The sequence below is a fragment of the Monodelphis domestica genome, chromosome 7 (genome assembly GCF_027887165.1).
Source record: "Monodelphis domestica isolate mMonDom1 chromosome 7, mMonDom1.pri, whole genome shotgun sequence".
Taxonomy (NCBI): Eukaryota; Metazoa; Chordata; class Mammalia; order Didelphimorphia; family Didelphidae; genus Monodelphis; species Monodelphis domestica.
The window spans coordinates 58,516,852-58,540,934 of record NC_077233.1 but is presented as its reverse complement, the minus strand read 5'-3'; the positions used below and the strand labels follow the sequence as shown (position 1 = coordinate 58,540,934).

General features: G+C 41.5%; 1 protein-coding gene across 4 annotated transcripts in view; it reads left to right on the top strand.

Moving 5' to 3' along the window:
• The window catches only part of SLC6A6 (solute carrier family 6 member 6), a 147,815-nt gene that overhangs the window by 3,209 nt on the left and 120,523 nt on the right, over positions 1-24,083 (top strand). For 2 of the 4 annotated variants that reach the window (XM_007500277.3, XM_007500275.3), the window contains exon 2: positions 13,389-13,431. Coding sequence is in view for 1 of the 4 variants with exons in the window: in XM_056804704.1 (XP_056660682.1) it covers positions 13,430-13,431; positions 17,066-17,112 (49 nt within the window). In the remaining 3 variants the exon portion in view is untranslated. Of the gene's footprint in view, positions 1-13,388; positions 13,432-17,065; positions 17,113-24,083 lie in introns of those variants that run through there. The other 2 variants (XM_056804704.1, XM_056804705.1) reach the window with 2 other exon arrangements.

The following is a 24,083-nucleotide window of genomic DNA, read 5'->3' as shown; positions in this document are numbered from 1 at the left end:
TCTTCAGTGCATCCTAAAGACTCTAATAGATTAGAGTCTAGAGATTTGAGGTTAGGGAGCCTGGCTCCCTATTTTATGGAATTTTATGGGTTGCTATTTTATGGAAGATTAGAGCAGAAAAGATTATCTGGTTCAGTGTTCTTAACTTACAGATGGAGAAAAGTGAGTCCTAGAAAAGGAAATCATTTTCTCAAAGCCATAGTTTTTTAGGGGTGGAGTCAGATTTCCTGACTCTCCAGTCATTGCCCCATGGCATCACATCATGTGGCCTCTGAGAATTGACCTGTGTTTGAGAAACAGTTATTGTTGTTGTTCAGTCATTTTTCAATAGAGTCTGACTCTTCACAACCCCATTTGTGCTTTTCTTGGCAAACCTACTGGAGTTCTTTGCCATTTCCTTCTCTAGTTCATCTTACAGATGAGGAAACTGAGGTAAACAGGGTAAAATGACTTGGCCAGGGTCCAAAATCTAGCTAGTAAATGTCTGAGGGCAGATTCGAACTTAGGAAGTCTTCCAGACTCCAGACCTGGTGCCCTAGCCACTGCGCCACCTAGCTGCCTCTTAGGAAACGCAGGGATCTAAAGATGGTCTAGAAATTGAATCATTTTGTAGAAATATAAGTAGAATGAAAGCTTCTTGAGGATATACATTTTTCCATTTTGTCTTTTTTCCCCTCCTCAGTCATATAACAGATGCTTAGTAAATGTCTGTTGGAGTAGTTTGAGTTAGAGAACTGATGAATTAAGTTTATGAGGCAGCCCCAGTAGTTTAGCTTCTTTATTTGCTGCTAAGGAAATTAGAGCTTTGAGGCTGTGACCTTCTGCCAAATGCTCCACACTAAGTAAAATGCAAAGCCAGGATTAGTGGGTAGGGAAGGCCACATTAGAGTCATTTGAGGGTTAAATATTAGGCTTAATTATAATTTCATTTCTCTGTCCTCCCCACTCCCTATTTTCAAAGGGCAATTGAATGAGGTTTGCCCTGAGACTCAAAGGAAAGCCAAAGTTGACTGTCAGATCTTGAAATTTAGAGATCATCTAGCATAATCCTCCAATCATACAGATGGGGAAACTGAGGCCCACAGGAAGGAAATATTTTTAGTCCAATCCGTACTTATATAGGTGAGGAAAAGGAGATGCAGACAGGGAAAATGATTCCTCTAAACTTGCCTCTTTACACAGGCTTTAGAGTTTATAAAGCACTTTTCATAGAATGACCCTGTAAGGGAGGTGGTACTAATTAGTCTCATTTTTATTGATGACAAGAAACAGGCTCAAAACGCTGAATTAATTTATCCATGGTCACATAGGTAGTAAATGGAGGAGACCAAATTCAAAGCCAGGCATTCTAACACTCTTTCCAGTAGTCTAGTATCCCATGCCAGCTCTCTGCCTGTCAGGATGTGATAGATGATTTAGGATTACCTTACAGTACTTAAAAAAATGAACAGAAATCCAAAATAGGCAATAGTTAGGAGCATAGGATGCCAGAGCTGATAGGAGCCTTGGAGAACATCTAGTCATAGAATCCTAGGACTGGAATTAGAAGGAACCTCAGAATTTGTCTATTCCAATCCCCTCCCCATTTTACACATGAGGAAACTAAGGCACAGGGAGAGAAATGACTTGCCAGTAGTCACACAGATAATGTCAAGAAGTAGGATTTGAGCCAGTGTCCTCCAACTTTAGAACTACTGATCTTTCCATGGTACCATGTTGTCCTCTCCCCCCTCCCCCTTTCTTTTAACAGCTTAGGAAACTAAGCCTCTTACAGGCAAAGGAGAAGTAGGGAATGAGTGACTTAGTCAAGGTCAGACAGATAGCTAACAGCAAAGCTATGACCATTAAGAGACCATTTTGATAAAAGGTTCCTCTGGATTTTCCCCATTTCCAGATAGAGTTCCTTCATTGGCAGTCATGGCCAGGTACTCTTAGGCTTCATTCTTTGTGCTCCAGTTGACCTAACAATTTCAGTTGGCCCATACCTTGTGAAAAAGGAGGGGTCAAAGGTTGGATGGCCTCTGGAAGGCCCTATTGCTTCTCCCACAAATTGTACTATTTTTTTTATCTGCCACTTAAAAAGTAGTGCCATACTTGGTGGGGCAGGGGAAGTTCCTCAGGTGAGATCACTCCTGGAGGAAAAAAGTCCCACAGAAGCATAAAGTGTCTCTTGGCTATGTCAGCGGAGGCTTTTTGGGGGTGTTCCGGCTGCCCTCTGAAATCATCAACACTGGGAAAGCTCAAGTTTCTGGCACTTCCCTCTGAAGATGGTCAACAGTGAAAACAGCTCCTTCCGGCAACAGCTGACTCAGCAATGTTTGTCAACTCTTCTTTTCGAAAGCGGCTGTTCTGTTGGAAGACTTGAGGAGGGTTCCAGGTGTGGATTTCCAGATTAATGAGAAAAATGGCCAAGCTGGCACATGCCCTTAGTGGGAGCTGGCACTGCCTTCCCTTTGTCCTTAGTAGCAGGCACTCAATATGATAATGAACTGCTACTAGACCTCCCCTGTAGTCTTTTCTACCCATGGGCAGGCGCCAAACATGCATTTTAAGAGTTTCAAAGTTAATTAACTTCCCCAGCTCCCTTTGATTTTAGCCAGGAGTTACAAGGCTAAAGTACCTGTGCTGAATTATGTCTATAGGGAAGAGGGACCTTTATTTTGCCCAGCCCACTTGTTGCTGTGGCTGCTTTCTGGAAAATTTATTGCTGGCCGGTGCCAGGCTGGTGTGTGGTTGTACTTTGGTTAGGGTAGGGGAAAGAACATAGCCCTGGGAATAAGTTTGACATGGGTGCTAGGTCTCCCCACCCTCCCCCTCAGTGGCTAGCTTCCTTGGTGACCTCAGGGAAGTCACTTCCCCTCTCTTAAGTCTCATTTCCTCCAAATGAGGGAGAGGCTAGATTAGAGAATCCCTGAGGTTGCCTGTAGCGCTGACATTCTTTGCTTCTGTTTCCACTTAGCACTTCTTTGTTTAAGAAAACTGCACTGACTTTCAAGTTTCTTAAGAAACACTAGAAAGCCATTTCAACTCTCTGGCATGTTGAGGGAATGGGTGTTTGGGCTCATCCAGCATCCTGGTTAATAGAGACCATATACTCTCCACGTGGCTGCAACAACCATTTATTAAGCACCTCTCTGGTTCCAGGCACTGGGGAATAAGATCATGATGTTGAAAAAGTCTTTGCCCTCTGGGAGATTCTACAGTCTCCAGTTAAGATAAATGTCAGCAAGTTATGAAGAGGGTGTGATTACCACCAGCTGGGGGGAATCAGGAAAGGGTCTCCATAGGTGATCAGCAAGCTAAATCTTGAAGGAAGCTAGGAATTCTTAGATGTGAGGAGGTAGTATTCCAGGATTGCACTATTGTTTGGCACACACACACACACACACACACACACACACACACACACACACACACACAGAGGAGCAGGAAATGGAATGTCAAGTTCATAGAACACTCATTCTGCTGGCTTGGCTGAAATGGACAGCACATGAAGGGGAGTGAGGCACAGTGGAAGGCTTTAAATGCCAAGTGAAGGAGGATGTATTTTATCCTAGAGGCCATAGGGAGCCTTCCAAGATCCATTACATTATTTGGCCTTTCTCCAGGATGAATTTTCTGATGTTAAGGAATGCATTTCAGTCTAAAGAGTTCCTGTATCAATTATGTAGCTTCCAAGTTTTCAAAGAATTAGAACAAATAGCACAATTCTGGATCTAATGTAACTTATTTCCCATTGACAGTTTAGAAGGCCTTGATTCTCTGGAGTCATCATTTTTTTCCTTCATTGATTACTGCAGGACCTCCACTGAGGGCTTCCTCCAATTTTTCTCAAAGGCTAAGTCTATGGAATTCAAGCTCCAGCAGGAGTTGATAAGTTGGAAAGGCTTGGAGTAAAGCCTTGGTAAATGGACTTGGGTAGGATCAGCCTTGGTAGAGAAGTGTTACATTCTGTACCTCTTTCTCTCTCCTCCCTCCCACTTCCCAGGAAAACAAGACCCATGAAGTATAGCCAGGCCCTGACAGGTATAAATAATGAATCTTATGATTACTACAAATAATGCATCTGGTGCTGGGCTCGTGGATTTGAATGCTCACTATGCAAAGTTACAATTATATGTTTCTAGCCTCATGGTAATCTACAATATGAATTTGAATAATGCAGCCACTTTACATGATCCATCATTTGCACTAATTCAGCCTGAATTATATTGAAGTAAAGGGCAGCTAGATGGTACAGTGGATAGAATACCAAGCCTGGAGGCAGGAAGACTCATTCATCTTCCTGCATTCAGTTCTAGTATCAGACACAAACTTAACTCTGTGACACTGGTCAAGTCACTTTACCCTGTTTGCCTCAGTTTTCTCATCTGTAAAATGAGCTGGAGAAGAAAATGGCAATCTATGCCAGGATCTTTGCCAAGAAAATTCCAAATGGGGTTCATAAGAGTTGGACATGACTGAACAAACAGACAAATTTATTCAAGTAAGTGCCCTTGAATAAGTTACTCAACAGTATCATCAACTGTAGTTGTATAATAATAGTGAAGAGGTGCCAGTTGCAACCCCAGAGTCACAGATCTAAAGTTGGAAGGGATCTTAGAGCTAGCTAGCTCTTTGAGTCCCGGCCCAACTCCCCTCTCCCTCCCATTTTACAGATGAGTAAACTGTGGCCAGGAAAGTTAAGTAACTTGCTCCAAATCATAAAAGTAGTAATTAAATTCAAGAAACATTTAATGAATGTCTACTCTGTGCATGGTATTATGCTTGACACTAGGGAATACAAAGATAAAAAGACAATCCTTGCCTTGTCCTTGATGGGCTTCTATTCATTTGATTATAAGAAGATAAAATGAGGGGGCAACAACTATGACTTTATTTGAGATCTCTATTTTGTATGTGAGAAGAAATGGCTTGGGGCATAATGAGCTGCCAATGGGCCCAATTCCTCAGTCAACAAGTATTTATGGAGTACCCACCAATGAAGGGTTATGTAATGGAAAGATCTGAGGGCAGATGAGTTGATTCAAACATTGGCCCTTCCTAACTGTGCTACCTTGTACAAGTCACTTATTCTCTTCATCTTAGTTTCCACCCAGAAGATGAGGAGGTTGGTCTCCATGATCTCTAAAATCCTTTGGAATCCTAAAGGCCATGGTCCTATGATCAGAAGCAGAAATGTCAAAGTCTCAGCCAGGGGGTGAACCAGATTAAAATGTCACTGGAAAATGTGCAATAACGAAGCAAATAAAAATATAGCATAGCATAGATAATGCTAATTTGTGGTTGTCTAAGTAACCTGGAGAGATTCTTTTGAATATCTCTGGGGCAGTGGGGTTAACCCACAGCTGTCTTCCTCACTAGTTCACTCAATTCTGCCTTCCCCTGAGACAGATTCAAGGCAGGTATGCCACAGAATGGACAAGCTTAGGAGGCCCTAATCTAAATGCCTAAAATAACCAGCCTGAGATAACCAAATCCGATTGGTCTCTCATAATCCGATTACTGATCAGGATTGACCTGTAAATGTTCAATTGTTCAATCCATTGCATTACCCCAAGGTGAGAGAGAGCAGGGAGAGAGACTTAAAACCTAGGGGGCCTGACTCCTTAGCTTTCTTCCTGCCTGAGCGGAGCAGACTCATGGGGTTACCCATGAGTAGAATTTGAAGCTTGATCTAGACTGTGCCTCTGTACCTTTTTTGACTCAGCCCATCATGGTAGGTTTGGATGATTTTAAATTGGTAAAATTCACATTCATTTTTCATGCCATCATAATATTATCAGAGGCACTGTGGGCAAGTGAGTAGAGAGCTAACTTTAAAGAAAGGAAAGTGTGACTGAAAATCCTGCTTCTGATACCTACTGACTTATTTGATCTTGTCCTAGGAAGCTTTCTAAGACTACTAAGTCACCAAAAAGTTGCTGGCCTACATTCGTATAAGGTCTTGGTATTCTCTATACTAAGGATATTAGAGGTCCAGTTCTCTCTCCCCAGAGAAAATGAAGCCAGACTCATCTATAAAGGTCCCAAGCTTTCGTTCATTTTCCTGTGATTCCCCTGGTATCACTAATAAGGCCCCCCGCCCCCCAGTATCACTGACAAGAGCATGGTGAAACTTTTTTCTAAATAAAGGTAAATGAGAGCATCTGTTGTTCAGTCACTCAGTTGAATCCGGCTCTGTGACCCCCATGGACCATAGTTATCGATGGGGTTTGCTTGGCAAAGGATCCTGAAGTGGTTTGTCATTTTCCTCCTTCAGTAGCTCCAAATGGATCTGAATGAGAGCAGGTCATAAATAAATGGAAGAATCCTTTGCATTACCAATTTATAGAACTGAGTTCTATTCCCAGATCTCTCACTAACTGAGTGACTTTGGGCAAATCATTACTGTCTCCTTATCTCAAAAAAATGTGAAGGTTGGGCTAGCTCACCTCTGAGGGACCTTTGCAACTTAGAAAAAAGTCTATGATTTATTGGTCTTATTAGATTTGACAATGACTACTTTAGGGGAACTAACTAGGCAGATATGTGTGGGAGCTATTATTAAAGAATAAATGGCAGGTTCTTTTCTCACTTCCTCAAACGCAAGACACATTTAACCTGCTTTCTGGTCTCATCTCAAACAACAACAAAAAAAAGTTGAGGAGTTTAAAAATGAATTCAAGATCTGAAAAAAGTCTCTTAAGATTTTTGCTTGTTGAACCCCTTGTCAATGGCTGAAAGGGAAAAGGAGGCCCCTTATGGGGACTGCCCCGGAGTCCAAGGTTCAGTGCCACTGGGAGGAGGGGAGAGACTTTATGGAAGCACCAGGGCCAATGCTGTGTAAGTAGCCTGCCTTCCATATCTTGTACCTTTGAAAATGAGGATCCACATGACTGCTGCGGGAATGGACTTCAATCAAAATCACTCTGTCTTGGTTGCAACAGATGCTGGTCATGACAGAGATCTTGCAGTTTCTTTCAGGGCTCCTCATAAATCTGTCAAAAGCTGTGACTCCAGCTTGAATAAAGTTCTAGGAAAAATAAATACAAAGACTGTAGAATTCTTAAAGAGTGTGCCTTGGGACAATAGCCTTAATCCTTCAATTCCCCATCTGATAATTGCAATAGATCTCTTCCAGTTTTTAATTGGAAACATCTTTTGTTCTGAGCTTCCTCCTATTCTACTTCAGATCTAAGAAAACTAATTTAAAGATAAAAACAACAACAATTTACTTTCCATCTCAGATTTAATACTGTGCATTGGTTCCAAGGCAGAAGAGATAGGCAATGGAGGTTCATTGACCTGCCCAGGGTCACATAGCTGGGAATTGTCTGAGGCCAAACCTGAATCCAGGACCTCTTGTCACTAGGCCTGGCTCTATCCACTGAGCCACCCGGCTGCTCCCTAAGGCAACTATTAACAAGCTGATTGACATTTCAGTATTCTATGGAAATAGCCAGTAGAGGTTAGAGCATAGTTGCTTTGAGGGCATGTACCACCTGCAGAATATCTCCTAGCATCTTGTTGTGAACAGAATGTTGGACCTCAGTTTAAATGTGACTTGGGTTCAAATTATGCCTCTTTATTTTCATCTATAAAATGGGGATAATGATGCCTATATTCATTTTCAGGCTTAAATGAATTAGGTATGCAAAGGGCTTTTTAACCTAGTCCTGTGTAAATGCCGCATGATAATATATATCTATAAATACACACAGAGAGACAGAGAGAGACAGACAGGGAGACGGAAACACAGAGATAGAGAGAGAGAGAGACTGAAGCAGAGATTGAGACAGAGAGGGGAGAGAGGGAGAGAGACAGAGAGAGACAGAGAAATAGAGAGAGATACAGAGAGAGAAATAGAGAGAGAGAGAGAGAGAGAGAGAGAGAGAGAGAGAGAGAGAGAGAGAGAGAGTTGATTAAAGGCATTGTGGTACAGGGGTAAGAGAACTAACCGTCTTTGGAATCTGGAGACCTGGATTTGAATCTCAATTTGCCACCTACTCACTATCAGTTTGAATTTGAGCAAGAGATTCTATATAAGTCTTAGTTTTCTCATCTATAAAATATAATGAATTTCCAAGATGTCTTAACATTCTTGGACTGGATTTTCCTGTTTTGTAAAATGTAGCTAATCTCCTAGATTCCTCATCACTCTAAATCCAATGAGGCTACTTCTATACTCTTGGAAAGGTAAAAAGGATCTAGGATACACACCAAAAAAAGTGTAGTACAGCTTTTACACAAGCCCTATTTGAGAATAGAGGTCAGTTAATACAAGGATCTAGTCACCTTAAAAAAAAAAACTCATTCAGGATTTGAGAGATAATATATTTATATATAACCCAGTAGAATTGCTTGTCAGCTCTGGTAGGGATAAGGGATGATGGGAGAAAACATGAAGCATGTAACTATGCAAAAAATAAAAACTCAATTAATTATTTTTTTTAATTAAGGATTAAGGAGGTAGCTAGGTAACTCAGTGGATTGAAAGCCTGATTTAGAGATGGGAAGTCCTGGGTTCAAATGTGGCCTCAGATACTTCCTAGCTGTGTGACCCTGGGCAAATCACTTAACCCATTGCCCAGCCCTCACCAGTCTTTTGCCTTGGAACCAAATAGACAGTATAGATTCTAAGATGGAAGGCAAGGGTTTAAAAAAAATTAAGCATTATGTACAAGGTCCTGTGGGATGGGGATGGAGGTGTGTGAAGATACAATGTGGTCTACCCACAAGGTTTTTATAAAATTAAATCTGAGAGAAGAAATAAAGTAGCCATAAGAAACAGAAGAGAATATAGAATTTTCATAGGATTAATAGTGGTTGCTTCATAGATTGATCTATTTTACAAATGGAGAAACTGAGGTCCAAGGAAGGGAAATGCCTTTCTCAGAGAGGTTTGCATGTCACTGTATTCCAGGCAGAGCTAGTACATAAACTGTTCCCTCCTGACTTCTTTTCCATTTCTGTTTCTAATCTACATTTCCTTAGTTTTACAGAGGTATTAAAGGAGATGATAGGGAGGACATTTGGTGTTGGGGGACTGGATGAGGACAGGATCAGAGAAGGTTTCCTCAAGGGAGGATATTTTCTATGTAGGAGATGAAATGATGCCATAGCTAAATTCTCAAACGTACAATTTAATCTTTAAAAATCCCCAAGATCATAGGAATAGACCACAATTTAAGATCAAAGACAGCTGTAGTAGTTTATTTTCGATGCTGACCTCCAGGTATTTTAGGGGGTGCAGATCAAGGTTGCACTCTACAAAGACCAGTCCAGGGTTTAGGAGATGTTTTAAATGCATCAGATCTAAGAAAAGTCATTTTATATGCACAGGAAGCTTCTTCAAAAATGCAGATAGATGGAGTAGGGCATGAGCATGTGAGTACCACAAAGGATGGAAGCCTTTTGAAGCCATACCAGTCTGCTCCCACTCAGACTTTGAAGCTCAGAACCCAGGGACTTCAGGACCAGGTTCATTGTTCTATACAGAAAGAGCAATTTGTTTCTTTGAACTTATAAAAATATGTGAGTAAAATTGTGGCATCAGTATGATTCAACCTGTATTTGGAGAAAAGTATCCGAGACTAAAGTTGGTGCCCTTTATGGGGCTGCCTTGGTGCCTGGGAAAGAACAGGAGAACATGGGGGGGTTTATGTGATCCCTTGAGAGAGGCATTGTGGTGTACGGAGCATGGTGGGGTTGGGTAAAGATAACTGGATTTAGAATCGAGACCTGAGTTCAAGTCTGGATCCTTTGCTTTCTACCGCTTCAATCCAATTCATGATGTCATTGGTCCGCTTCAAAAATGATGAACAACAATAACTACCTCTGTGATACTTGATGAGTCATTGACCCTTTTGGGGCGTTAGCTTTTTCATCGGAAAAAGGGAGGTCAGGAAGAGTTGGACACAACTGAAAAATAACTGAAGTCCAGGACAGAATTCTAAAGTTCATCCACAATCAGAGAATCAAGTGTGAGTCATAACTGAGAATAAAGAACAGAGGGAGCTATGGTAACCCAGCCCCCTGCATAATTTAGATCAACTGCAGAAGTGTGACAGAAAATTAGTGATGTGCCTGACCCAGTTTGAGAATCATTTAGAGGAAAAAAAAAACACCCTTGAAGTGACATTATGGTATTCTCGGGTCCAAGACCTGGGTCAAAATGGTCGTAGATGCTCTGGTGACCCGGCTCTTTACACGTTATTCTTTTGAGAGTGGGGAAGAAGGGCTAAAAGTTTAGACTTCCTGGAAGTGTAACATTCCTAAAGATTACATGAACAATTATTCCTGAAGTCAGGAACCTCAGAGACAGAGAGGAAGTCACTTAGAGCCATGTAGGTCTATTCCCTTATTGTGCATCAGAAAAAAGAGACTCGGAGAAGTTGCTCAAGGTCACATCACCACTTGAGAAGGAATATTTTAATTAGAACCTGCTTTCTTGACTCCTAGTCCAAATATAAATTTACAGACATTTATTAAATGCCTTCAGTATACAGAGTACTATGTCGGACCAGAAATACATATACAACTTAGATAACAAGGGAGTTCCTGCCTTCAAGGAGCTAATAGTCTAGACACATATGGCTAGACCTTTCTAAAAATGTCTTCCAGTTTGCTAAATGCTCTTATATACCTGATCTCATTTGAGCCTCATAATTATATAAACCTACAGGTCTTAGAAAGCACTTTTCTCACAGCAACTCTGGAGGAAGCAGTGTCACCGGCTTAATCAATCAATGCTATTTATCCCATTTGGGGGCAGTTAGGTGGCACAATGGAGACAGAGCCAGACTTGAAGTTGAGAGCACCTGGCCTCAGACACTTCATAGCTATGTGACTCTGAGTAAGTCACCTAATGTTATTTGCCTAGTTCTTATCCTTCTATCATAGAGTTATTACTCAGACTGAAAATAAGCTTTTTTTAAATTAAAAATATATATTTATTCCATTTTATAAGAGGGTAAACTGAGCCTCCCAGAGGCAGAAATACTTATCTAGTTTACACTCAGTCAGTACTAAAACTGGGCTACAGACCCAGATTTTCTGGGTCCAAGGCCAGTTTGTTTTCTCCTCCCCCAACAATGCCATCACACTCCTATTGTGTGTCATTGGCTTTGAAAATATGGATGCATGGTAAGTTGCTTGTAGGATGAGACAGAGCTCAGTCATTTTTAGCCTCTGGGCATGCTGAACCAGCCGTACACCTTGACTGGGCTATTGGCTATTGCCAAGTAGCCAGGGTCAGCATGCCCCTAGGGATGTGATCCAAGAATGGTACTTGCACATTATAGGACGGTTTCTGCCTGGGATGATGGGTTCCCTGAAAGATAGTGCCCAGGTAGCAGGAGGGTGTTGCTGGTTGCCTAAGGTGCCTGGAGACACTGCCTTTTTAAGTCTTTTGGGAGGAAGTACTTGGCTCTTAGGTCCAAAGGACTCATGGTTTGGTCTCTGTGGCTTGGGGAGGAGGAAGCAGACAGATGTCAGTAAGGCAGTAAGGCCGGAAGTGAAGTTAGAGAAGTTAGTGAGGTTGATCCAAACTCTCCACTCCCCTCCCTCTATTCCTCTTTGCTATTGACTCGTTCCTCCCCTCACTGTCTGAACTGGTGCTCCATTTTCTCTTTCCTGCTAAGATGGTGGTTGATTTAGGCTTGCTGATAAGATTTCTTCAAAGGTAACGAAGTATCCTGGGAAAAGAGTCCTGGTCTGAGTGTTCAGAGACCTGACTTTTAGCCCTAGCTCTGTTCCTAAGGAGTCTAGTCAGGTTCCTTCTTGGTCTGGGCCTCTTTCATCTCTGAAATGGGAGAGGGGATTGGACTCTTGCACCTGTTAGGTTCCTTCTAGCCCTCATTGGTGCACCCAATAATTTACTTTATTAAAATCACACTTTTTTGTGGAGACAACATGGCATAACAGATAGTCAGCTTTTGAGTTGGGAGAAACTGAGTTCAAATCCTATTTCTGATTCTCCTTGGCTGTGAGATGCCAGGGAAGTTTCTTAACCTCGCAATGCCCTTGACAACTCAAAATTGCAGAAAAAACATTTTCCTAGGAGCCTTTTTAAGATGCAGTGAAAAGGTTGGGTGGGTAGTGATGCCTCTAGTCACTGCTGCTAGGGGAGGCTAATCTCGTTTGAGTTCAGTAGTTCGGAACTTCCTTATAATGCCTACATTTAAGTCTGATTCCAACAAGGGGGATGGTGGCGGTGGGGGTGGGGGGGAAGTGATATGGGACCAAACTTTCTGGAGAAGGTCTGAAACAACAGGTCAAATCTTTTGTGTCTGTTATCAGTTGAGTCAAGCTGCAAAATGGGCATAGCCCTTGCTTGGACCCAAAAGGGAGAGCATGTCTCCAAAAAAAACCAACCCACAACACAATAAAAACTTCCCAGCCCCCCTTCCCGGCCATACACCCCCCCAAGCATATAATGGAGATATGTTTTATGCAGAGTTATAGATAGTTTGAGTAGATATTTTTTTTAATTTTTTTTAATTAAAATTTTTAATTTTTTTCCCCACGGTTACATGATTCTTTCCCTCCCTGCTTCCCTCTCTCTTCCTGGAGCTGACAAGCAATTCTACTGGGTTATACATGTATTATCACTCAAATCCTATTTCCATATTGTTCCTTTTTGTAAGAGAATCATCTTTTAAAATCCAAACCCCAAATCATATTGGATAGCTATTTAATAAAGAGGGATCCTCAAGCCTGAATTGTTGGAATCATAGCTATGGAGGTGGCTGCTTCTTTGTCCCAGATAAAACCAGTTCTGAAGAAGAGATGAAGACTATGGATCCTAGCCCTCTGTCCCTTCCCCCTCTCACACACACTGTAGACTACCAGCTCCTTGAGGGCAGGTCTTTCTTTTAACTTTGAGCACTTAAGCACAGTGCCTAATTCTTAGTAGCTGAGTTCTCATTAAATGGTAGTTGACTGACTCAGGAATGAATCTTTGGGTGCTCGGGGCAGGGCAGCAGGCCCTGGGGCATCTCTGGGTGAGATGGAGTCCAAAAGCTGTGAATTCACAAATTTGGAAGCAATTAAAGACTCCTTCCCCTATCTAATTGCAAGTAAGGGCTGTCTTAGTATTTCATCTTGGTCCCAGCAAGAACACATTTTTGCTGTAATTAGCCTGCTTTGCAAATCTTGGCAGAACTTCTGGGACAGTCTGCAGCCCATAAGACAGGAGGATGACTGATGTACACTGCCCAGTTTCTGTGGGACACTAATTCCCAGGATCCTGGTAAGTTTCTTAGTGTGAACATGCTGTACAAAAAAAGTTGGGTGGGTCACATGGCTGGTGATTACACACATCACATGTGTAGAATTATCCTGACAGCATCTTTTTTTTTTTCTCTCTCTCCTATTTCTCCTTTCTGCTTCCTCTCTTACAATAGGAAGAAAAAGAAAAATCCTCATTCTGAAGAGACTTTTCTAAATGTAAGTACCATTTTCCTTTGCCTTTTATATGGCTTTTTGCCATTTTGTGACAGAGCTTCACCTTGTTTGTTCAAAAGCAAAATGATTATTTCCTACCTGTTCCCAGATGATGAGAAAATATGCTGGGAAAATGAGACAGCTGATTTACTTAATCCTTTGTCCACACAGTCCAGAGTAATGGCTTCTGTAGGAAATCTGGATTGCATAAACCACCATTGAAAGAAACCTAGACAGTCTTGTTTTTCCTTCAACTTTTTGGGCCTCAACATTGTTGAGGAATTGAAATATTCATTTTGCTCCACCCTCTTCCTCACTGCTAGCCCCTCCTCACCAGCTCCAATATATCCTGTATATGACTTGGTTGTATATATGTTGTATGCCCCCCAAAGGGCTATGAGCACCAGAGGGAGTATTGCCTTTGACCTCTCTTTGTATCCCTAGCACTTGGCACAGTGTCTTCGAACTCAGTAGGCACTTAATAAATGCTCATTGATTTGACTTCACTCTGCCATTGCACAAAACAAAATCTCTTAAAACTGGAAATTCTGGGAGAATTCTATGGTAGATGGTCCTTGAATTGGGAGGTTGGGTCCACCCGGCATTATGTAATTTTAGGTTTAAGTGAGAAGAAATATCCTTCAGATCTTCTACCTCTTCTTTAAATGGTTGGCCTCTAATTTAATCCTAATCAATTAATTAATTAATTACTCCTAATTCACAACCTAGTGTGAACAATTAGTATCTGCTTTGGTCTCTTTTCCACAGTAAACAGACACTTAGCAGGTACCATCCAGTATGAATGAGCTTTTTCTGAACAACAAGGTACAAAAGATCTGTATTGCTTGTGGTGCTGGCGTCCATCTAATTCTGAATTATTTTGAATGAGGCCACTAGTGCTCAGGACATCTAGATCCCCCATGTCCACGTAGTTGTATAGAGTGGCTTCTATCCCATCTCCTCATCCGACCACCCCCAGAAGAGTTGACACCCTTGAATTCAGGTTACATGACATTAATGTAGCAATTCCAGTGGTTAATATGTAGCAAGAAGAAAATAGCTCTGTGGTAACAAGCGCGTTTAATATTGTGGAACTGGAATGTTGTTTCTTTCTGGTTTTAGATAAAAGGTGGCTGTGTTAACAGACGCCCTCTGCTCTTACTTCTTCAGCTGGTGCTTTCGTGGAGGGCAAACAAGCTGGGCTTTCCCTTCTCTTGAGGGAATTTCTTTTCCTTCCCAAGTTTGGAGGGAACTCAGGTCCAGGCAGGGATTGTAGAGCTACTTTAGAGATCATCCAGCCAGGTCATCAGTTTTGAGCTGAAAGAAAGTCTGCCAATCCTCTCCTTTTCTAGATGAGGATGTCATGTCCCGAGTGGTTGTGACTTGCCTTTGGATACACATGTGCTAAGTGGCAAAACCTGCATTTGCACACAAGTATTCTTACTCCAAATCTAGCATAACCAGCAACAATTTTCCTTGTTTTATAAATGAGGAAAACTAGAGAGGGGAAGTATCTTGATCAAGGTCACGCAGGTTACTAGGTGTCTTGAGGTGTGATTGGAACTCAGTTCTTCCTGATTTAAGTTCTCTACTCACTATAACACTGGGCTCTCTCATCATGATTGTAGGACCAAGAGCTCAAGAGATGCTCTACTTAAATATTTGAAGGTTCCTTAGGGGCAGTGTGGTTCAGTGGAAGGAAGACTTGGATTCAAATTCCACCTCCAGTGTCACAATAGTTCTGTGGCTGCAAGAAAGTTACATTTTATCTTTGAATCTTCATTTCCTTGTCTTGTAAAATGAGAACTTTTAACAGCCTGAAGCAGCATGGAGTAATAGCCTGCCTCTGACATAGACTGGCTGTGACACCCTGGGCAAGTCATTTAATGCAAGTCTTAGTGCTTTAGGCAATTCTGTAAGAATATGAGATTTACATTGGTAGAGGGGAGTTTCCTCTCCTGGGAGTTGTCTAAAGTCACATGACTAGTTCTTATCCTAAAATAAGAATGACAATATTCCTAGTACCTTACCTGGTTGCCATGCTGCTCAAATGAGATAATGATTGATAAATACTTTGCTCCATAAATAGCAGCTATTTTTAGGAAGCAGATCGACCTTTTCTGCATGAGGTATGCCCCAAATTAATGACAGATTTCTTTAAAAAAAACAAAAAACTACCATTTTGCACTCCAAGCAAGACCTTTCAGCACACCTTAACTGCATCACATTTCCCTGACTTGACCTAAATCCCTTTGAACTATTCCTTCTGATTCGACCCCCAAAACAAAGTATTCACCCATCATACTACGGAATAATCACAGAGTTGGAAGGAACCTCAGGGGCCCGTCTAATTTAACATATATCCTTAGAAAGGTTCCAGATTCCTGTCTATGATATACCCACACTTGTCATCATGGATTGGGGGGCCATTATTTCTGAAAGGGAAATTCCAAATTGGCTTAAAAAAAAACAAACCCTTGCCTTCCATCTTAGAATCAATACTGTTCATTGGTTCTAAGGCAGAAGAGTGGTAAGGGCTAGGCAATGGGGGTTAAGTGACTTGCCCAGGGTCACACAGCTAGGAAGACCCCTTCTCTGGGCCAGTTGTTCCTCCAAATTGGTTTTGAGCAAAAAGTAAGCAATATGTGACTTCCTTTAAGGGGGGGCGGGGCTACTATTAATGTAGCTGTATTGTAAGATCTAGGGTATTTTTTAAATTGTCACATGACTTTCTAGTCCTATTTCCTACCCAAAAAAACTTAATCACCTGGTACCAGGGACTATTAAGTACTGAGTCTACAGATACAACCAACCCAAGGAGATGATGTGTTTAAGCATGAACCCCTTGGGGGGAAAATCCACCCTGATCTAATCTAGTTCAACTAGTATTGATTCTCTCTATATTTATTTTATACAATTTACACACATTATTCCAACAGCCTTAGTGAAATTTTAATATATTTGACACAAATGCACTTGACTGCAGCAAAGCAAGCAAGAGGTGTGGAGGGGTTACAGTTGGGGAGGGAAGATACACTTCCTGCCCATTCTGTGAAATCCCAGATTTTTTAAAGTAATGCATAGGAGAGGTGTAAAACAAGTGCTGAGTCTGTCTTAATTTTCTCATCTTTTGGAGAGAAAAGGGTTATATATAGGGAGTCATGATCTCTATTCCCAGCAGGAGATCAATAGGTGAGAAGGAAGGAAGGAAGAAAGATAGAAAGGAGATAGAGGGAGAGCCAGAGGTGGAAGGGGACAGAGACAGAGATAGAGAGGAAGGAGAAAAAAGGAGGAAAGAGAGAGAGAATAAAAGGGAGGATAAACTGAAGTAAATTAGGCTTTCAACATTCCCAAGTCTCAAGGGTGTAAGCTTTCAGAAAAGAAAATCTGCTTAGTTGTGTGAACTCCCAGAAAGGTGTTAGTTCATTCTGCTGACTGTCAGAACAAGGTTTCAACAGGAATGTGAGCTCCAACCCAGAAGCCCATACTCTCCAGAGCGAACATGCTGAAGCTTTCCCAGCATCCTTCCCTGATTTGTCAGGAAAGACTCCAAGACTGGAAGGTTTGGGGAGCTGGGTCACATCCTACAGTTACCAAATTTTTTCTCTATAACTGACACCCTTTTGTCTTTTTAAAGGCCTATAGCATTGAGGAGAGGAGAAAAGAAGAGAGAGAGAGAAGAAGGTGAGAAACCAGAAAGAAACTCAAAGGTTAACTACTCCAATCCTTCCATTTTACAGATGAGGAAACTAAGGCCTGGAAAACTTAACCGACATGCCTAAAGTAAAAAAATTAGGAGGTGGCAGAGTCAAGATTCAAATCTATATCCTGCTTTTTGTCTCACTCTGTATTTAGAGTCTTGACCCCATACAATAAACCTTCCCAAGTAATACTTACTGAAAGCGCATTCCTTTTTTCTTTAAACCCTTACCTTCTGTCTTAGCATGAATGCTAAAAAGTAGCAATCTCTGTTAAATGACTTGCCCAGGGTCACACCAAGAAGTATTTGAGGCCAGATTTAAAACCAGGGAGCTGCCCCATTATGAGGCCATCTTAACATTTCAATTTAACACACTTATTAAGTGCCTACTGTGAACTGGGCACTGGGGAATACAAAATTGAAAAACAATGTAGTCCTTGCTTTCAAAGAGCTTATGGCCTATTGGGAGGGTATTTGATATGAGCACAAGTTCATATAATTAAAAATAGAATGTGATAGGACAAAACAAAACAATAATATAGACAAGTTGTTATAGAAACAGAAGGAGGGAGAGATTGCTTTTGGTTGGCAGAATCAGGGAAGACTTAATGGAAAAGGTGGCACCTGATCTAGACCTTGAAGGAAGAGAATTTCAATAGGTGAGAACTAATATCACTTTCTTTTTTTTTTTAGAAATAATGTTTTCTTTTTTCCTTTATTCCATGTAAAAACAGTTAAAAAAAAAAACAAAACTCTTACCTTCTGTCTTGATTGGTTCCAAGGCAGAAGAGTGGTAAGGGCTAGGCAATGGGGATTAAGTGACTTGCCCAGGGTCACACAGCTGGGAAGTATCTGGGGTCAAATTTGAACCCAGGACCTCCCATCTCTAGACCTGGCACTCAATCCACTGAGCCACCCAGCTACCCCCAAAACAATTTTTTAACATTCATATTTTTTAAAGTTTTGAGTTCCAAATTTTCTCCCATTACTACTACAATAAATTATTTCCCATCTGTGCCAAACCTACCATGAAGAAATAGCCTCTTCTTTCTCAGCCTTAATGAGAAGGATTCATGGGTTGTAATTGAGTAGTGGGTTTATCATGGGAATTTGTTTGACTCTTGGAAGAATTAACTTTGTACCCACTCATTTTTCATGGAACAAAATAGAGTTCATTAACTTCTATTCGGTTCTGACCCAATTTGGTTCATTCTTTTGTTTGGGTGAAGTATGATGTTGGAGTCATGGAAAGAGCACCAGATTTGAATTTTAAATGACTTGAAACACTTACCTTAGCTTTGTGTGACCTTGGGTAGATCACTTTCCTTTGGACCTCTTTTTCCTCCTGTAAAATGAAAGAGTAGAGCTGGGTGATCTCTAAGGTCTTTTCCCACTTTAAATCCTCTGATTTGTAGTCTCAATAGCTTGCTGTATCATCTGGAGTGATTTTCTTTTCTTTTGGGAACCTCACATGATTTAGTTCAAAAATGAGAGGGTCCGATTAGATAATTTCATAAGATTATCATGTTCGCCTTTGGGTTTTTTTTTTAATGAAATTAGCTGAAATTAGGGGGGAGTAGATACAGAAACTCTCACTCCTTGAAATAGGGACTTACCCTTTTGGGCTAAAAAGTATATTCTCATATCCACCTAGTTTCTATCATTGGTCATCTCTGTAAACCAAGTCACCTAGATATTATAGTGACCACTTGGTCACTGGGTCCTAGAATCTGAACCAGGGACATCTCTCAGAGCACCTTCTAGGTGTCAAGCAGCTGGGGATACAGAGACTGAAAGAAAAGGCTGAGTCTTCAGTCCAAGGGAGCATATATATATATATACACCTTCAGTGCTAGCTCATCTTTTGTCTTGTTTATGGGTCCCAAAGTAGCTTATCTTCCAAGAGAGACTATCATTACTAAGACTGCCTGGAACAACCTAGTATAGTCTAAAACCTCTCTGATTTTGGATAACTAGTGTTAGATCATTTCTATGAATTCTTTTATTATTCTCTTACAGCGCCTACAGTCAGAGTTTCTTGGCTGCTTTTCCTTCAGTGACTGAACCTCTGAACAACTTTTCACTAGCCTGACTCTGTCTCTCTCTCTCTTTCTCTGGCTCTGTTTCTCTCAGTCTCTGCCCCTTTCTCTTTGACCAGCTCTTTCCTCTAACTTCTAAATACTGCTTCTTGTCTGCCTGCCTTTTGATCCCTCCCTCCCCATCATCTGCTTGGCCACTTTGATATATTTTGACTGTGAAATCCTGTTCCCTTTGACTCTTTCCTGCACCGATTACTTTAGCTTTTCTGGTTTCTCTTCCATGTTGTGCCTTCTTGGCTTCGAATTACCTTCCTTATCTTCGCCACCTTCCTCCTTCCTGTTCCTGCTCTCTTGCTTCCCTGAGAGAAACAGGTTCTGAAGACCAGAGCTGATCGGAATCTCTTGTCTCCTTGATTTCTTTCCTGAATTCCTAGAAGAAGTAAGGAAGGTCACTGATTCTTTAGGGGCATGTCAGATTGTGAATGTCTGTTGAGTCAGTTGCTTCCCTGGATCCCCTGGGTACCAGCTCAAGGGCTCTACTGTCTGTATTTCCTTTTGTTAGATATATTATTTATTAGCAACTGATCTCCTCTTGATGCCTGCAGTCTGTACTTTGTGCCAGGGCAAAGGGTAGCCTATAGGTGGTCTTTCGATGTGTGTCTGTATTCTTCTCCAGCCTGTGTTCCACATCAGGTACAGTGATTGGGGGAAAGGTGGATGCTAATGTGGCATATCTCTGGTTCAAATCTTGGCTTTGCCAAGAATAGCTTTACTTGACTGAATTTTCCCCCAAATTGATGCTTATGCTGGCAATTCTTGAATCCTGACCTTGTCATCTCTGTAAACTGTGTGTCCTTAGGCAAGTCATAGCATTTCTCTGAGCCTCTATTTCTCCATCTGCAAAATGGGGATGATGATAATAGCCATGTGCCCTATCTCCTAGCATTCATTTTAAGGATCATTTTATTAGGATCAGGGAAAGTGAACTCGAGGAGGGGACAAAAAACAAGAACAGCAAAAACTATCTCCTCACAGAATCATTTCTCACATTTAACAACCTAATTCTGAGGCATTCCCAGGTTTCCCCAGCCATTGCCAAGAGAGTCCATGCCACCAATGAGGCTCGGAACACTTGAACTAGATGTTCTCTGAGGTCTCTTCCAACTCTTAGTTAAAAGCCAGAGATCTTTCATGTTCTTCTCACTATGCAAAACCACACCATACTAGACCACACGCTTTTTCAGCTGAAACATGCTGCCATCTTGTGATGTCACTATTTATCCTAGAATGGACTTCAACGAATGTGCTACAGAACAATATTAGCTTGGCAGGAGCTTTAGTTCCTGGAGAGTCTGGGTGTAAGTGCCAATGTGAAGGATCTCAACACAAGGTGGCTTCAACTAGCTGTATCCTGCCCCCCCCCCCTCCATAACAGGGCTCCCAGCATGCCTTTGGTAGATGAGGATCTACTGCTTTTTTTTGTGTGAAATCAAGAATATTCATGAATGGGAGAGGAGGCGGGGAAGGAAGCATTTATATTTCAGGTATACCAGTAGCTACTATGCTAAGTGCTTTACAAACATTATCTTAATAATATATATCTTAATAATAATAAATATAATATATTATATTTTATATATAATAAATATACATAAATAAAATATATCTTAATAATAATAACAATAACAACAAAACATTTATGGAAGTGCTTAAATTTTGCAAAATGCTTTATAAATTTTATCTTATTTTATCCTCACAATGTCCCTGGGAGGTAGGTCCTAGTACTCTCCCCATTCTACAGACAAGGAGACTGGGCAAACAGGTCAAATGACATGTCCAGGATTATATAGCTATAAGTTTCTGAGACTAGATTTGAACTCAAGTTTTCTTGACTCTAGGACTTTAGCCTATCCACTCTACCGCCTTGTTGGCAGATGTCACACATGTGTTTCCACATTTATACATATAGGAATATCTTTCAGGGAAAAAAATAATTAAGAAAAAAAGTATATGCTGGTAAACAAAAGACTGAATCTCTTATCACTGTGTGTGGCCCATCATGCTTATTCCTAAGACTGAATAATATTAATAACCAGATAGTGATTCCACTGATTTTGATATAAGAATATATTGTGAAGCAGTGGAAAAAGAACCCAGAGATGAGATTCTGGAAAAGAGGACTCATGTTTTGTTTTTATCTTGAAGATTTTGTGGCTTTGGGTCAGTCTTATTTCTTCCCCGTGCCTCAGTTTCTCCCTCTAAAATGGGGGGTAGAGCTAGATCAGGAGTTCTTAACACGAGCGGTCTGTGATCTTGGTTTTTTTTTTAATGCTTTCATAACTGTAGTTGAATAGAATGGATTGTTTTGGTAATCGAATCTTTTTTATGCATTTAAAGACATTATTCTTTAAGCTTCACCAGCCTGCCAAAGACTGACACAACAAAAGTTAAGAAGCTCTGAGGAGGAGGCTACTAGCTCTGACATCTGAGGCTTCTCTGCAACCTGTGGTGGAGAAGGTCTTGAACCCATTCTGGAGACTGTCAGCAGACTATCTCCTGAGGGTCTACCCTGTGCATGGCCTTGCGTCAGCCCATGATATGGTGGGATTTGAAGGATTTGGCCTCTGACCATTTGAGAGCTAGCACACTAGCCAAGGAAAGGAGTTCAGCTCCAATTGACAAGCATTGATTAACTTTATGCTATGTACCAGGCGCTGTCCTCAGTGCTGGCAAGGGAGATGGGGAATGAGTTGGGAATACTAGAGATGGCTTAAGGCAGTGTTTGATGGACTGTTCATTGAGAGGCAGAGATAAGAAGTACCCAGGGATTTTATGGGAAGGAGAGAGCCCATTGATTAGTGGTATGCTCTGGGAGGCCTTTGTGGAAGAGGGAGCCTTTGCTTAAGACAACAGAAAGATGTCTCGCCCCACCCTATACATTTCCTCCAGCAAAGTCCGGCATTTGAACCTCAAACTCTATTTCCTTGCCTGGAAAACTGTTAGGTTATGGCCACTCACCAATTAAATCCTTCCTTCCATTATGGCCCATTCTTCCCCATTTTGGAGAAGGTAAATTTATCCATGGACATTATCCCCTTTCTTGTTTTGCTTGTGGACTTTAATTATGGTGGCCTAAAAGGGCTTGTGATTCTTAGGGACTGAACTGCTATGGCCCTTGGAAGCTGTGCCCCCCCCATACCTTATGCCCCTTGGTTAAATTAGGGGGATCTAGCAGAATGCTAGGGGTCAGAGGTTAGGTAGAAGGAATTTGCATATGACTGGTGCCTTTTGAGGGACAATGAGTAGCCAGGGCCATGCCTGGTCATGGAGAGTTTCCAGGGTCTGTGGGAACTATGGAGGTCTAAGCCCCTCAAAAAGCTCTAACTAGGAATATCTGTAGCTGGGACATAAACAGTAGAGGGTAGGGTAGCAGGCATTAGAAGTGTGGAGGACAGTCCAACATTGAATCCAATTATGTGCTGGTAAAGGAGGCAGGCTGCCCTTGGCTTCATCTCTGTTAGAGGAGAACAAAGTGGTCCTAGCGTGCCATGGGGGCATGACTGCCAGGAGAAATAGTTCATTTAGAAATCCTGAAGGATCAGGGCAAGTGGGTGTTGAGCAGCAGCTGGGGTGACCCAGGAAGAAGTAAGCCATATTTGTCCCCATGTTGGTACCCTGAGGCAAAGACATTTGTCCTGGACTAATTGCAGTCCTGCTCCCAACCAAGGGTTCTTGGTGGGATTAATTCCTCATATACAGGTGCCTGAGGAACAGCATCACTCAGCAGACCCTCCCCTAAAGCCCTATTTCTTAATAACAGAATTTCCCTTTGCACCTAGGGAATAATTGTGCTAATCTTCCCCCCTCCCCCCCTCCACCAGCGTGAATTCAGTCTACTGAAAGATGTTCTTTTCATAAAAGAAAAGCTGAGTCTATTCCAAATAAGATGTGAGTGGAAGCTTTTTATGTTTAACATCTCCTATCCCTATCATGAAAGAGTATATCCATGCCAAGATACTTTGCAGACATTTCTAATGAGGCCTGAGGACCTCACCCATATGCCTAGAATGTGAGTTCGAGAACATCTGATCCAATTGCAGAAACCAACACTACAGAGGATGCAGGCAACCAACCCAAGCTCACACATGACTTGAAACTAGAAGAACCCAGTTCTCTTAACTCCTAGCCCAGGGTTCCTCCTACCACTCTGCTGCCTCATGTTCGGTGACATTTTAGAATGCAGCAACACTAGTTATGAATCACTTTGAAACTCAGACCAATAAATGGCTTCACTGAGAAATAGCGAAATTAATTTGAAAAATAAAGACATAAATCACTTCTCTGAGAAGATAGCAGGGCCAAGCTTGGTGGGGGTGCTGGATGTCAGGAAAGAGGACCTAACAAGAGTCTTTTGCCACCTAAGTGACCCTGGACAAGTATACCTCTTTGAGCCTCCTTTTTCTCATCTATGAAATGAGATGGTCTCTGGGGTTCATTCTAGCTCTAATCCACGATCCTTTGGTGAGGGAATGTCTTTATAGAGATGTCCAAGAGTGAATTGTGTTTGGTTAACACCACCAACCAGATATTCAGTGAACTTTTTAACACTTGAAGTGATAACTATTGGGGCAGCTAGGTAGCAGAATGAATAGAGTGCCGAGCCTGGAGTCAGGAGGATCTGGGTTCAAATCTAGCCTCAGATACTTCCTAGTCATGCTACCGTGGGCAAGTCACTAAATCTTGATTGTTTAGCCCTTGCTGCTCTTAGTCTTAGAATTGATACTAAGACAGAAGGTAAGAGTTTTTAAAAAAATAAAGAGAACAATGATCCATTTACACTAAAATGGAAGAAGGAAGAACTCCTTGGAAAGTCAGAAGTGGTTCAATGTTTGACCTGTCCTTTTGCTATTCACAGA